Source organism: Toxotes jaculatrix, chromosome 15, assembly GCF_017976425.1.
Source record: "Toxotes jaculatrix isolate fToxJac2 chromosome 15, fToxJac2.pri, whole genome shotgun sequence".
Taxonomy (NCBI): Eukaryota; Metazoa; Chordata; class Actinopteri; family Toxotidae; genus Toxotes; species Toxotes jaculatrix.
In genome coordinates, this window is record NC_054408.1 from 19,403,300 (window position 1) to 19,418,757 (window position 15,458).

General features: G+C 38.7%; 1 protein-coding gene across 1 annotated transcript in view; it reads left to right on the forward strand.

The window, feature by feature from the left end:
• pth2ra (parathyroid hormone 2 receptor a) overlaps window positions 1-15,458 on the forward strand; it is a 39,136-nt gene that overhangs the window by 15,890 nt on the left and 7,788 nt on the right. The window contains exons 6-9 of the mRNA XM_041057413.1: window positions 221-404; window positions 3,568-3,721; window positions 7,125-7,185; window positions 10,761-10,827. Of these exons, the coding sequence (XP_040913347.1) occupies window positions 221-404; window positions 3,568-3,721; window positions 7,125-7,185; window positions 10,761-10,827 (466 nt within the window). The remainder of the gene's footprint in view (window positions 1-220; window positions 405-3,567; window positions 3,722-7,124; window positions 7,186-10,760; window positions 10,828-15,458) is intronic.

A 15,458-nucleotide genomic window follows, 5' to 3' on the forward strand; every position in this document is an offset into this window, starting at 1 on the left:
TCATTCTTACTCAACAGTGCTTGAAGCCTGGCCTTGGACTTGTTCCCGCAATGAAGATACTTTTTTCCCTTACAAAATGTGTATCACTGTTTTGCCTTCAGGCTAACCTGAATGTGATTTATATGATTTTGAACTCCTACCCAGATGTCCTAGTGACTCGGACTTGATTTTATTGTGCTATATTATTTGTAACAATCACTGCTATTTGTTTTCTTGGCAGGCGTCTTCACTGCACCAGAAACTACATCCACATGCACCTATTTGTTTCCTTCATGTTACGGGCAGTCAGCATCTTTGTGAAGGACAAAGTCGTCCATTCCAGTGCTGGATTGCAAGACTTTGACTCTGCCCTGTTGGACAATTTAAAAACAGTTAGAATAGCATCACTGGACAAGTCTCAGTATGTAAGTACCAGGCCTTCTTGTTTTAATGTTTTTGCTTACTGCCAATGCCAACAACCATATCTGAGGCTGTTAGGTCAGAATATAGAGCAGAGTTGGAACTGTAATTTTCTTATAGTTTTACAGAGAGCACTAGAAATATATTGTGTACAATTTCTTTCTCCTATTTCATGGTCCATGTTTTTTTTTCACTGGTCTACTTCAAGCCACACAGTAACACCTGAACACAAATACCTGGTAAAACCAACATGGTCAAGTGATTTTTGAAGACTACAAGTTGATGAGCTGTAGCAAAATTGGAACAGTTACTCCAGTGCAATCACAGCTCACAAACATGGCTGTACAGGGGTTTAAAAGTGCTACATATCACATTTGGTCAGGCTGTGTGATGCTATTATTGGAACATCTTATAAATTCTGCAATTCACCCAACAATTTGGACCCTGCAAACAATAGTGAACATGCATTTATTTACACCAATCAGCCACAACAATAAAATATATATATACAGTATATATGTTGCATCAATTCACCTAATTTAGTCTTAAGTAGTGTGAACCTTACGTGGCCTTATATACTCTTAATTATAATTAAACCCTGACTGTACCTGGTAATTTGGAATTACAATGCAATTCTTATTTCACACAGAGGTGTGATTATTGCTGTAATCACATTACATGCATAGCTTTGTTAATTGTGTTGATATACTTAGAATCCACTTACAGTAATTCGCTGTCTATCTCAACTGAAAATAACTTTTTAAATTCACTTATCATTAATAACATTCTTACAAAATGACTTTCGAGGCTAAGTATGAGTTTGGCCTTCAGTTTACTGTGAGGTGGGAGGTTTGCATGATAAACAGACATTCTGAGGCTGGATCCATGGGTCTGTCCTTCAATCTGTTAACTTTCACCCACATATAGTTTTTATATATGTATAAAAACTATGAATAAATAAAACATTTTTGGTCAAGGATCGTATTAGGATGCTACACTTCAATTACATGTGCATGTCAGCATACAGATGCTGAAAATAAAAAAAACCCTTACTTATAAATCTTCACATTCCATGAAGTTTCACATTTGTATTTGAAGAGCTGATTGCAGGATGTTCTTTATTTATCGTCTGTTTCTTCAAATGACATCGGATGTCCACTGTCTGTATTGTATAATTTTTGTATTTGCATTTTTCATACTCACATTCACAAGTGTGCATGTGTATCCCAGTGTGTATCCAGATCCAGAATGTTTTTTTTTTTTGTTCTATCTTTTCTACAAAGCTATAGAATCAACAACTAGTTGCCTTCAGAGTAGCTTGTGTGAGACATGTTTGCAGTGTTCTTTGTTCATCCAAATGATGAAAGGAATTTGCTTATACCATCATGTTGACAGATAGAGATAAAGATACTCAGGGTGTGGAATGCAGTATCAACTGGCTTAGCATCTGTGGGGTTGCATGATGAGAGTGAAGTCATCTTAAAACTGTGGCTGCTTTGTGGTAAAAAGTCTTTTAACTTAAAAACTCTTCAGGCAACAGTTTCTTTTTGACAACGCACCAGCACAGCAAACATCCCCCTGGGTTTTTCTTTTTGAAACTAACAGACATGTATATTTTCAGTATGAATGTCCTTTTGTTTTATTTCATTAAACAGCTCATTCAGTCAGTGATTCAGCCTCAGTCATGACTCTGAGTCAGAAAGGGAGGAACACTAACATTGGAAGCACCAACACCATGTTTTTTTTTTTTTGTTGCAATTGAGGTCACTCTGACAATAACACCACATTGCACTGACTTTTTCTCTTTTACTTAATCTCATTTTTGAATTGAGGGGATCACGGTGATGCATTTAAATGATTATCATTTGTTTTGTTGGGTTGGCTGAGCGGTTAGCTTTCGAATTAGGTGCTGTCACAAAATCCTGGGTTAAAATGCATTAAAATTTAAAGCAGTTAGAGAGCAGATAAAGCAGATTTGTGCATGGGCTGGTTCTATAATTCAGGAAAACATACTGGGCTTACACTGTAACACTGACTCTGGGTAGTATATATAAAATATGAAGTATGGATATTGATATAGCTATAATAAGATATGCTTGATGGATTGCTTTATGGATTATAGATTATGACACAGCAGCTAATGCTGACTTGTTATGAACGGTGGCCAAGAACACGAGGGAAGAGGACCCAAATGCAGACTCACCAGACAAGAAAGATGATATTTTAATAACAAGTCTCCGGTTTCAAAGTGCATAAGCCAGGCAGGAAACAAAAAACTCAGGACAACTCAAAATGTCTTTGTAGGGAAAAACTCAAAACTAAACTTGTACCAGAAGTACCAGAAACAGGGAAACAACCAGGTACACAAGGAATGGGGCTTCAAAATAAAACAGGAAATAGAAAACCAAACCATGACATAAGTAGCAGGACTTCTCGCTAACACAGGAAATACAGAACAAACTCAAGAAACCACAACAAGAGTAACATGACTTAAATATTAAAAAAAAAAAAATAAACACAGGAATCTCAGAATAAAACTCAGGAAATCAAAGAAGGGTCCTCAAAAGTACAAAAACTCACCCAGGGGTTAACCATGCCAAAGAGTCCAAATGACCAGGAATGGGTGACCTTACATAGAGTCCAAGAGAAGTTCAAGAAAGTCCAAAAGGAGTTGGACCAGTCCAAAAAGGGTACAAAACAGGCATCCTAGGAGCAGAACAAAACTTTCTAAGAATGTGACTATATTTAAACCTTTATTGTACAGGCTGTGATTTTACGTCGGCACTGTATCATTACTTACTTGCTGTACCCTTAGGTCTTCATTAAAGGGACTGTAGGATATAAGGTGAGATCATTAATTACAGTAGAAAAAAATACTACTTTTCACTTTGTTAAAGGTGTAGGCCAAAAGCTACACACGTGGATTAAAACAGATTTGATGGCTTTCTTTAATTTGGCTTTAATTTTTTCTTTGTATCACAGTCTAACTAAAGTGTGGTGTTTTTCATTGTTGTGCATGTTTATACAAAATATTAACTGGCACCTGCAGTGTAAGGACAGGTTGTGTGAATTACTGTGATCACAATGTGTTAACACAGGTGAACAAATAAGCAGCATAATATCAGGTATAAATCAGATGTGATAAAAGTGTTAATGTTTTGTTATCAGATTGGCTGCAAGGTGACGGTGCTGCTCTTCATCTATTTTCTGACTACCAACTACTACTGGATCCTGGTAGAAGGCCTCTACCTTCACAGTCTCATCTTCATGGCCTTCAGGTCGGACTCGAAATACTTGTGGGGCTTCACGCTCATCGGATGGGGTAAGCGATAAAAATACACATTTCTCATTTCACACATAACTCCCATGACATGGTGCAGTGTGACTGATCTGTAAACTAACCTTGAGCAAAAAAATGTAGCTGACGCTTAAAGTATTCGTTCATTTAACACAGACATAATTGCCCTGTCAGTTTAGGATTAGATACACAGACAATAGAATGCATTAATATACTGTATATTATACACTGCATAATCTTTTTCTGCACCAACCTATACTGTAGGGAACATGTATTACACAACAGGTACAACAGCCTTCTTGCCTCCATGACTAACTGCCCTGTGGTCAACAATAGTTTCTGGTTAAATTTGGTACATTGGAGAAATGAAAAATCTCTACAAAAGTGCTACGTTTGCATTTTGGAAGAAGTTACTTGAGTTTTATTACTCAAACAGAATAAATGTCTATTTTGAAGGCAGTTACGTTGGTTAGTTTGAGCATGATTCCGCACATCAATATTTGCCAGAAAATAAACAGACGGGAGTTTTAGAACATTTTGATATGAGTTTTAAAACAGAACTGTTGGTACTATTTTGAGTTTTTGTTCATCTCTTGCACACCAGCAGGTGAGTAGATGAAAGGTAGATGAAAGGTTTTTCTCTGCCACACACAGAGATATTTGTCTCTTCTGTGTCTGTTTCATTTGTTTGTGCTTTCACATGCCTTTCAGAATTTAAATGGGTTTAAGTTTACATTAAATGACTGATTGTTATTCCTGGTACAGTATCCATGAGTGTTGTATATTGTGCTGTACCTAGGTTGTTATGCTCTGAATGACACAAAGAGATGGGGACTCAAATGATGCACAGTTAGCATAACTTTCCCTGGACAGCTAACTTGGATTTCCATTTACTTTCTATTTCTGTAAATCCTCTCTAAATTTAATATCACTGCTGACAGTGCTCGCATTAAGTCCAGATTATATTAGTGCTGCGTTAGGCCTGTTGCTTCGGTGTTAAGTCTATCATTGTTAGTTTGTATGATAATTGGAAAACAGATATGCTGATTTTAGATGCATTTTACAGTGTCCTGACAGAGGCAACGCCCTGGTAATCACACTTAAGGTCAGTGTTTTTGTGGCTAAAAAAAATAAACAACAGAGACTTACATTATGGTTTTCCATCATGAAACTATGAAACTATAAACTAAAAGTATGAGTTGCAGAATTGTGTGATGGCTTCTACGCTGGTGTGGTCTATCTAACATAGCAACTAATTATTTCTTGACCTGCCAGCTGATTTTCTTTTTTGCTCTGCAGGCCAAAGAACCAGTGTGGTGTCGTGTTTACCTGCAGGAGCAATGTGGATACAGAGCTAATTTTGTGATTTAGTCAGTAGGAGTTTTATTCAATTTATTCACTCCTGCATCTTATACACACAAACATACCAGTCTGCAAAATCCTTCCTTTCTGATTCAGACACACACACAGTGACACATACAAGCTGATATACTGATATATAGAATGCTTGTTAAAGGTGCCCTGTGAAGTTTTCTTGTAAAGAGATACACAGTATTACTCACCAAATGTATTCTGTGAAACCTTGATGTCTAACAAATGTGTTGAATACATTTGTGTCTTCATAAAACCTTTGCAAACTTTTCTCTTGTGAAACCAGGATTGTGTATCGTGTCACGCGTGCATCCTTGTGCACTTGTATGAGAACAAACAAAACATGGACCTATCTACAGAAACTTTGCTCTGTAGCACTAACAGCAGTAAAAATCTCCACAGAATTACTTTAAACTTGGTTTGTGTCACTGTCTCCTGGTGACACATAACAGACATAAGTTGGATTGCATTTCTTGACAAATGATGCTCCCACGCCTGAATTTCCTTTGTGGAGACCAAAGATCCTAATTATTTTTGCAGCCTTGATACTGTGAAACCAGCTGGAGATAAGAGGAGGAACATTCCCTAACTGGAGAAAAAAAACAGAGCATAAAAGATATAATATGTCTGATAGATTTCACTGTAATGTGGACATCACACACTGCAACTCATTTTCATAAAATCTGCCCTGAACACACTGAAAACATGAAACCACTCTGACACGGATGTGTTGTTAAAAACAGTTAATAACTCATTTGTGCATGTTCTCATGGATGGTAGAAGGCAAAAAGTGAGAAAAACCACTGCTTTACCTCAGATGACAAACCCAGTCCTTTGACTAGCTGGTTAAATGGACAAAAAATGCTCTTATTTTCCATCAGCAGCCACCATTAAGTGCACATTAAACATTAAATACAAGCCTATAGCTGTTCCAGTGACTATGGTCACACATAGTCTCACATTGCCATAAAGCTCTCTCAACCTCTTTCTTTTCTACATGTAAGATATGGCATTCATTTCAAATGTCTTTTGCTGAATATATGTTGGAAAATTGGGGGTGTGGACACTTTATCACCCATTTAAAGTGTGATTGATTAATCATGTAAACTATAATTGAGCTGCCATATTTAAATGAGGTGACTGCTAAGAGCAGTTAGTCTTGCACAACCATAATCACGTTCTTATTCAATCACTTGGGCTATGTTAAAATGCAATCTATATTCCTCCTTAGATTTCAGGGGTCGGTCAATCTTGTAACGTCAACAAGAGTAATGTTACTGATCGTGATATTAGAGAAAAAAAAACTAATTCTGTCACTTTGTCACTTTCTGTCACATTTCTGATTATGAACTCTCTCGCAGCACCTTTTGCCTCCTTGTTTGCTCCAGTTCTATCTACAGTATAATGCCATTTGAAAGTTTATTCCTCAAACTGGCAAAGGGTACCAAATGCTGCGACTCTTTAAAGTGCAAAGTAGATTGTTGCAGGACCTGAGATAAACAACTCTAAACGGAGTCTTAACACATTCAGAATTGTTCCAGAGAACAGGCAGTGTGCCAGACTTGCGCTACTGTTTGATAAGTGCTTAAAGTGATACATTAGAACAGATCGAATTTATGCTGGTAATTTGTTATAGGTGTTTTTATAAATGACCAACTTGATGGAACAAAAGTGGGGTGATGGTAAAATCAATGACAGCCCCTACAACTTAAAGAAACTAATGGTGCGATTATAAGTTTCTGCTGGTCGACCAGTTGTGTCACGTCGTGCTGTGTCATTTTATGCTTTATGTTTTAAACAGTGAAACACAGATTTTACCTCTCTCCTCACCCCATTAATTTTCATATAGTCCTTGATCCAAACTCTGGTGGTTTGATAGACGCTGCCCTTTAAAGCAGATCACATGATTTTGAAGGGTGTAGCTCATATCTTTACTTCCTTAATATGATGTATAGGAAATGAAACGGAACGGTGAAATGTGATCAAGATTATGAATCAGGTAAACAAACTACTGTATATAACAGCACAGCTCATCATCTGTTTTGTGTAATTACAGGTGTTCCAGCTGTTTTCGTGGCCGTGTGGGCGATTGTCAGAGCAACACTAGCAGATGCAAGGTGAGAGAACAAGTCACACTGTGTGTATGTGCAGCTCCTCTTTCACATCAGAAAAGTAAAACGACAACAATAACAAGATTTCAAAAGGTCAATAAGGCTGAAGGATAGGCTTGAAGATAAACATTAAAAAAGACACAAAAGGTATAATTAGTGCTTAATTATGGTGACATTTAAATGGTCCGTGAAAGCTACTTACACATGCATGATTTTGACTTGCAATCCAAATATGAATAAATGTTTCTAAGTGGATGTTTTGATTTAAAAGTTGTCATGTCAGGTATACTTTGTGACTACAAATATCTAGATATCTAAACAAAGCATGTGGACAGAGAACATTACACCCATTTATGATTATTTAATGATCTAATTCTGAACAATAATTGAGCTGATGTAACAGATTTTCTATGAGATTTTGAAACCGAGCTGCAGAGATTTTCTCCCATTCCTATAATGAGGTGGACCACAATAAGGCCTGGCTCACAGTCAGCTCTCTCTAAAGTGGCTTTGAGGTCAGGACTTTTTGAAGGCCAGTCATGTTCTTCCACATCAAACGCAGCAAACTATTTTCTTTGTGGACCTGGCTTTGTGAGTGTCACGTTGAAGCAGAAAATCAACCTTCTCAAACTCTTTCTACATTCTGTTGTCTACAATATCATTGTATGGTATAGCATTAAGATTTCCTTCACCTGGAACTAAAATGACCTGGACCAAACCATGAAAAACAGCCCCAGACCATATATAAGTAAATAGCATGTAGGTATACTATTTTACAAACACAAATAGTTAAATTACTGGTGCTGTTCAAAATTTCTACAGGACAATAATTGAAATTTGTACCATTATTTGCAAGAAAATGATTAGGTTTTAACCACTGAGCTAAGTGTTGATTTTCAGAAATGATGGCATTTCCTGCCAAATATGACTTCCTGCTGCTGCTCAGCAACTGCTAATAACCATATGGTAGTAAAACGGGCAGCCTACACCTACACAGAGTACAACATGTGCTACTGTGTTGGTAATACACGTGAATCAGGGAGGAGATGAGTGCTCCCTCAAGGAAACTTCAGTGAAGAACGCGACAGCTCAGCAGTTACATCAACTACTGTGGATAAACAAGGTAAAAAGATGTTGGTGGTGTTGCGATACTTTGGCTATTCAAAGTTGCACAAACAGCAGACTGGAAGAACTGCCACCCAGCAGAACATGCAGGATCCAGGCATTTAAAGTCACAAACACCAGCAGCATCAAACCGGTCTTGTAAACAAGGAACAAACTATTTGCCAGTATTTTCTAGTGTTACACCCTAGACACACACACACACACACACACACACACACAGAGAGAGAGAGAGAGAGAGAGAGAGAGAGAGAGAGAGAGAGAGAGAGAGAGAGAGAGAGAGAGAGGGGACAAAAAAAGACAAAAAACAAAAAACAAAAAATGAAAGGGGGAAAACAGCACTAGGAAGGAGGGAGAGGTACAGCCGATACCATGACAGAGTTCCAATAACAGTCTGATCAACAGTGTCCCTGTAGTGTGTTCATGCATTTAAAGTCACAAACACCAGCAGCATCAAACCCGTCTTGTAAACAAGGAACAAACTATTTGCCAGTATTTTCTAGTGTTACACCCTACACACACACACACACACACACACACACACACACACACACACACACACACACACACGCACACACACACACACACACACACACACAAAAACCTATGCTGTCACTGTTTACATTGCAAGAGAAATTGTGCCATTGTGCACCCTTGGAAGAGAAGGACTCTAGGAGATAATTACATCTATGAATTCAAGATACAAGCTACCTGGTCGCATCCATTTCTTTCACACTGTACCTCCCCAGCTTTACACTGAGTGAAGAGAGACACTTGGAAAAAAGCAAAAATGTCACCACCACCTGTGATTTGTGGTCAACTCTCAACACCAGAATGGAACTTTTCTTCTTCCTGTCAGAAGATCACCGTCATGTCTTCTAGTGCACGTGTGGAACGACTCTGTGTACAAATACCCCTGACTATAGTGTGTGTAGAAGTGTGTGCGTGTCAGCTGTCCACATGCAAGTCCACAGCTGTCCATGCGTCCATCCTGGAGTACGATCAAGGCTTAAATGATTACAAATGGGAGATTATTGACAGACACACTTGTATCCTGGGGACTGAGGGTGCATTATAACAATCAGTGAGACAAATACAATGACAGCCACTGCACCAAATGGTTGCATGGGACTGCAGAGCTTTGGGAACCAGCTGTGCTCAGCAATCGGTAAGTCTGAGTTTGTCGCAGTTACAATAATTCTCACTAATACTCAGATCACTTCAGAAAAGTTTATGAGCTTTAAACTTCATTGCAGCCTCTTTATATGCAACATAAATATAAAATAAATTATAAGTAGTTAGTGAGAAAATAGAGGAGCAAAATCAGCTTGTCAGCATGTTCTAGCTATTGTCTTAGTTCTGATTTGTGAGTAAATAAATTTTGATAAGAAAATAATGAATCTGTTTAATTTCACCATCTGTAAAACATTTTATTTGTGTTGATATACGAATATTTTCCATCTCACTTTCCATCTCTTTCACACAGGGCAGGCAAAGATAAAATGGTGGAGTGAGTTGTTGGTGCTTGGAAGAGAGTGGCTGCTGCCTTCACCTACTCATGGAAAAAGATAAAAAGAGCTGTCTGCTACTCAAGAAGAACATCACCTGCCCCCACACAAGCTGGCGACAGTCTCCCACCAGCCGGGGATCTCATCAGATGACTGGAAGGGAGCTGGAGAAACACGGGGCCATCTCACAAGTGCTAAGTGCTGACAAGAAGACCCGGCACTCAGTGCTGACCTAGCAGAAGGTGTTGAATCCATGAATGAGGCCTTGACTCTAAAGGTAGAGCAAAGTGTTTCCACCTGACAGTGTGCTGTCAGAGGTAAGGAGCCAGAAGCAGGCTAGAAGTGCTGCTGCAGCTCCACCTACACTGAAGAAGCAGCAGAAGCCACTGGAGAGTTTCTTTAAATTGCACACTTTTTAGTATGGCTTGAAGGCTGTGAGGATTTATGTTGATTTATCTTGACAATATTTTAAGATTTTAGTTTATTTTTGTATATTTTGTTTATTAAAATTAAATTGCACTTTTCAGCCCATTCAATTTGTGATTTTTATTGTGTTCTGGATGATGAAAATCAGTATTGTGTAAGCCCATCATTCCCTGGTTCCTTGGTCTCTTAAAGTGAACACTGTCAGCTGCACAGTGTTCTTTAGCTTTTGGCTTTTCAAGCAGTATGTATATGAGGTCACTCATCCTGCTACTTCTTATTCTCAGATTCTTTTCACAAACCACAATGTTGTGTCAATTTGAGTAATTTCTAATTACAATGTAATCCCTAAAGTCCTTTTTTTCTCTTCACTTTGAACTTAATTGTTTTATGTGGTGCCACTTTAACTTCGTCTGATCTATCTCTGCACATCCAGGTGTCTTTTGAATGGTACCACCCACCTTCTTCTTTGCATTGCTTCTTACATCTCTAACTTCACCATCTCCTCTCTGTTTGTGCCAACTGCAGATGTTGGGAGTTAAGTGCTGGTAACATCAAGTGGATCTACCAGGTTCCCATCTTGACAGCCATTGGGGTAAGAGTCTAAGTGTGAAATACAGAGTTTGCTATTTGATATCTCTAAGTGTGAATGCAGCTCAAGATGTTTGCAGCTGTTACTGATGGCTGAAGAAATAATGAACTGCTTTTGAACAGGGCTAGTCCTCTTTTGCTAAGGTGTGTGTCTGACTCTAAACTTTCCACCCTCACTCAAAGTGATATATTCCAAACAGGAGGTGAAGTGTATTGAAATGGATATGAATGAAATACATGTACCCTTGCATATCCTATTACTTTGCTAACAAGCTGTTGCCTCAAAAACCAAACAGCCCTCTCCATGACTTAGCTTATGTTTGCTGACACCACAGAAAGCTTACCAATGTCAAGCATCACACCATTCTCATTATTTTGAGTTGTATCTATTAGTATTACTCCATATCACGGCAGGAACGCTCCATAACATTTTTGAATTGATATGAATTTAGCATAATGGTGTTTTATTATAGCATTGAGCAGGGGAAAGCCTAGTTAAGGAAAAGGAGCTTAAGGTGCCTTCTGATTTGATTTGTAGAACTAAATTTAACTGGGTAGAGTTCATGTAAGTAGCTGAGTCATTTTATTCTTAATGGTATAAGTGGGCAGTCAGCCCATGCCTTACAGTGATTTGCACTAGTGGGAGACAACCTACCTGAGATCTTACCTGACACCCTGCAGCTCCACCTGCCTCTCCTGTTGTCTACATGTTCCTATTAAAATAAAACAACAGTGTTTATTGATGTTGGGTCACACACACTGTAATCCCTCACACAAAGTAGCACTTTGATTGTTGTTACCTTTTTCTGAGTGTTTGGTCCAGGCAACATTGTTCTTTTCTTCGAGTTGATTTTGGTGACATGAAGTCTGTAGGATGACAGGGTTGATAAGAGCCACAAATTCATTTTTATAACACAAACCCTTTTCAGACATGTGTCCCTTTGTGTGAATCTGGTGGCAATTTAACAAGTTGGTCTCATGCATAAAAACACCCTGGTCACTTTTATGTTAAAGGTATGACTGCAGTCTTACTAGGTCAGACTTTTTTTTCAGTAACATCTCTGCATCACTTTAAACACGGAACAAGTCTGAATTTAAATCAGATTCATGTAAAAGGCTGCATGATTAACCTAAGGCACATGCAAACACAGAGTTAAACCATGTTCAGGCAAACATGAGAGAAATGCAAACTAGAACCTGAGTTTGGCTGTAGTGTCAGTCCCACGTTGGTGAACTGAACAAACTGGTGGAGACTGCAGTGTGGACCCGGGGTATATATACTGCAGGAGCCTGATGAGTGGACGGGTAACAGGTGCACAGATGGATTGGCCACAGGAGGGAACGGATCACTTCACCTAGACAAACACACACACACACACACACACACACACACACACACACACACACACACAGAGAGAGAGAGAGAGAGAGAGAGAGAGAGAGAGAGAGAGAGAGAGAGAGAGAGAGAGAGAGAGAGAGAGAGAGAGACAAACGGGGGACAAAAAAAGACAAAAAACAAAAAACAAAAAATGAAAGGGGGGAAAACAGCACTAGGAAGGAGGGAGAGGTACAGCCGATACCATGACAGAGTTCCAATAACAGTCTGATCAACAGTGTCCACAGTGTGTTAAGGTGTTTGAGGGCAAAAATGAAAAACAATATCAGCTTTAAATCCATATCAGTGGGCAGCAGCATAAATTACCTGTTCCCTCTGAGTCTTTTTTCTTTGTGTTTCCTGTGCTCTTACTCTCAGATTCTTTTTGGTGCCTTCTTTCCATAACCTGCTCCTTCTCTCTCATCTCCTCTTGTCTCTCTGTCCTCTGTTCTTTCTGTTCACTTCTCCCACCGTCCTCTTCTCTTTGCAGTCGTGACTTTGTTGGTCACTGGTTCTGTGTGTCCATTACTGTAGGAAAAAAAAAATGTGATTTTTAAAACTGCAGCACAACATTGAATGGATGTAACAGCAAACTGATCAAACCCACACATTTTTAAGGAATACAAAACTATGCTCAATAGCTCAATGCCAATCATACTAGCTGCCACAAAATAGACAATTATGAACAGCGTCCCTGCAGTATTTCCTCCAACGAGACAAGCGAACACATTTCTTCAGGTAGTGACAAGTTAGACAGATGTGTTTGCGTGTTTTATGTGTGTATATGTGTTTATGAAGAAATCCACTGTATATTCAACACCTGCACCAGACCAGGGCATAGCCAACTGAATCAAAAACCATGTAAGCTCAATTAACGCCAAGAAAGGAAAGTAACCTCGGAGCTGTTTGAACATGCATGTCTTTAATGATCTGCTGGTTGTTCTACAAAGGGAAGAGCAGCACAGATAAGAAGTGATGAGATACACTAACAAAGAAACTGAGAGGAGCAGGGAGGACAACTCATTAAAGAGGCTGAGTCTGACTTTCCTTGTCTGACATTATGCAAATGAGAATGTTGTTTTCCTTCGGCTAAATATGCATAGATACCACAGGAATTTTTAAACTGGATACTGTAAATGCAGAGATTTGGTTCAGACAACACTCTATGCATCAGGTGAATAATTTAATTACTTATTGTGATATCAGCATACAGAAAGTGTATTTTAATGCCATCAGTGTAAAGTGTTCAGTGATGAATACAGCATGTACAACATGCTCATTCTCTCATGTCTGCCTATATTCCTCTTATTCAGATTCAACTGAATGGCATGCAGCAGGAGCATTTGTTGCAAATGCAAACCATGAAGATAAATAAGGATTAACAGCAAGCCTCCCTCTCGCCGTCTTTCAGGATGGGATATAAATCAACACAAATTAAGGAAAGGGAAGATAAAGAGAGGCTTTTCGTTCACGCAGTGTCTTGCTGTGAGGACGACAAAAGCTCTGACTTAATGATCAGACTACTCCAAAATTTCAAATTTGCTGAAAGAAATGTTCTGACTTGAGTGGTCTGCTGCAAGAGCTCTGTGGCCTTATAGGACGTGATGTTTTTATCTCTTGTTCAGTATACTACTGCCCTCAGTGAAGGTACACACACAGAGAGACAGGCAATTTAAAATGGATTACTATCACATAAATTATATGCCAAACACATGTCACTTCGTGTTACATTAACAAATATTAGAAGAGACATCTCATAAACCTGATGTGTCGGGTGTCAAGCGTGTGTTTTGATTTTATTTGCAGACGTGATCATTCCACATGGTGCTGTATTGTAGCTACTTTTTCATCTCATTGCACAAAGTCACATATTTTCTGGGTTTTCAGGGTGAGAGTGCACATTCTCATTACTGTGTACTCCAATTACAGGTCATACATTTCCTTCTTGATGCTGTCAAAGAAGGTCAGAATAGTTCATTTTTTTTATTTCTGTTTATTTATTTACGATAATAATGAAGGAAACATGAGGAGTAGGTTAAAAGTAAACAGAGAATCTCTGACACTTCTGTAAAATGTATGCGAGTGCAGAGGAGCCCTGGATTTAAGCAAAATGCTTAAAATCAGACACACTCTTTCATGTCTGGATTACATACAGATGGATTATATCTGTATACAGAGTACTGTTAGTCTTGGCATGTTGTATGTGTCTGGAGCTGTATTCTTTGCTGTTTTCTGGTTCAGGCTCATCCAAGTGGCACACAGGATTGAAAGGATGATGTAGATTCAAGGGTTCAGGTCTTTGGCTGCTGAAAACATAAGCTTCAATTTGCATCTTTCAAATTATTTTGCCCCAGTCTCATTAAAGTCTCTGAGAATAAATCCCAGAACTTGGCAAAACAGGGCATGTGTTTTTTTTCTCCACTATAGCTGTCCTCAAAATTCAGCCACTCTATACTTATTTTATCTGAACTTGTGATACTTAGTTCTGCAGCAAATGTAGTGTTTCCTAGAAAGTTAGATACACTGTGCTGGTATAGTTATTAATATTTATTGCTATTTAAAGATAAACTCAATTCTAGCTTACAGTCTGTATGGTGGAGGATAGTAGAACACTATAACTGCCCTTTAATTGGAAACACAGTCCATGTTTTTCTAGTGAGAACTGTTCGATCAGTTTGTTGGTTCACACAGGTTTTTGTGTAACAAGATTAATGACTTTTCATTCCATGGTGTGAAAGTAAATCACATCATTATATAATGAATCTCCTAGTTTTTGGCTGGACCTCAGCAGTTGGGCCAGTCCTATAAATGCTAATGTCTGTCGCTGATTGACTGACTGACTGAGTGATGTCACACCACTGGTCCACTGGCCTAGTAATGGAGTTTCCCCATTGACCGTTGTTCATTCAAAATGAATTGGTGCAAAAAGTTTCTATTATGCCATCAGGGGGGTGTGTACAGGCAGTTTCAGCTTTTTTGCAAATTTTTTTCAAAAAAGCACGTAGCAACAAATCTAGCGACTTTCTGGACAAACCTTAGCTACTTTCTGTAGAAGACATTCGCCAATTTGCCCCAGGGAGCATTTCCCTCCACAGGCACACCACTCTATACATCTTTCATTTGACTGCTTGACAGCTGACACAGATGTGAATGAGCTTCTAGCTTTCTCTGTGAGTGATCATTTTACAAGTAAACATAGCTGAAATCACAGCACAGCCATTGTTAATAACTCATGTGTGGTGATTTTGTCAGACGACGTG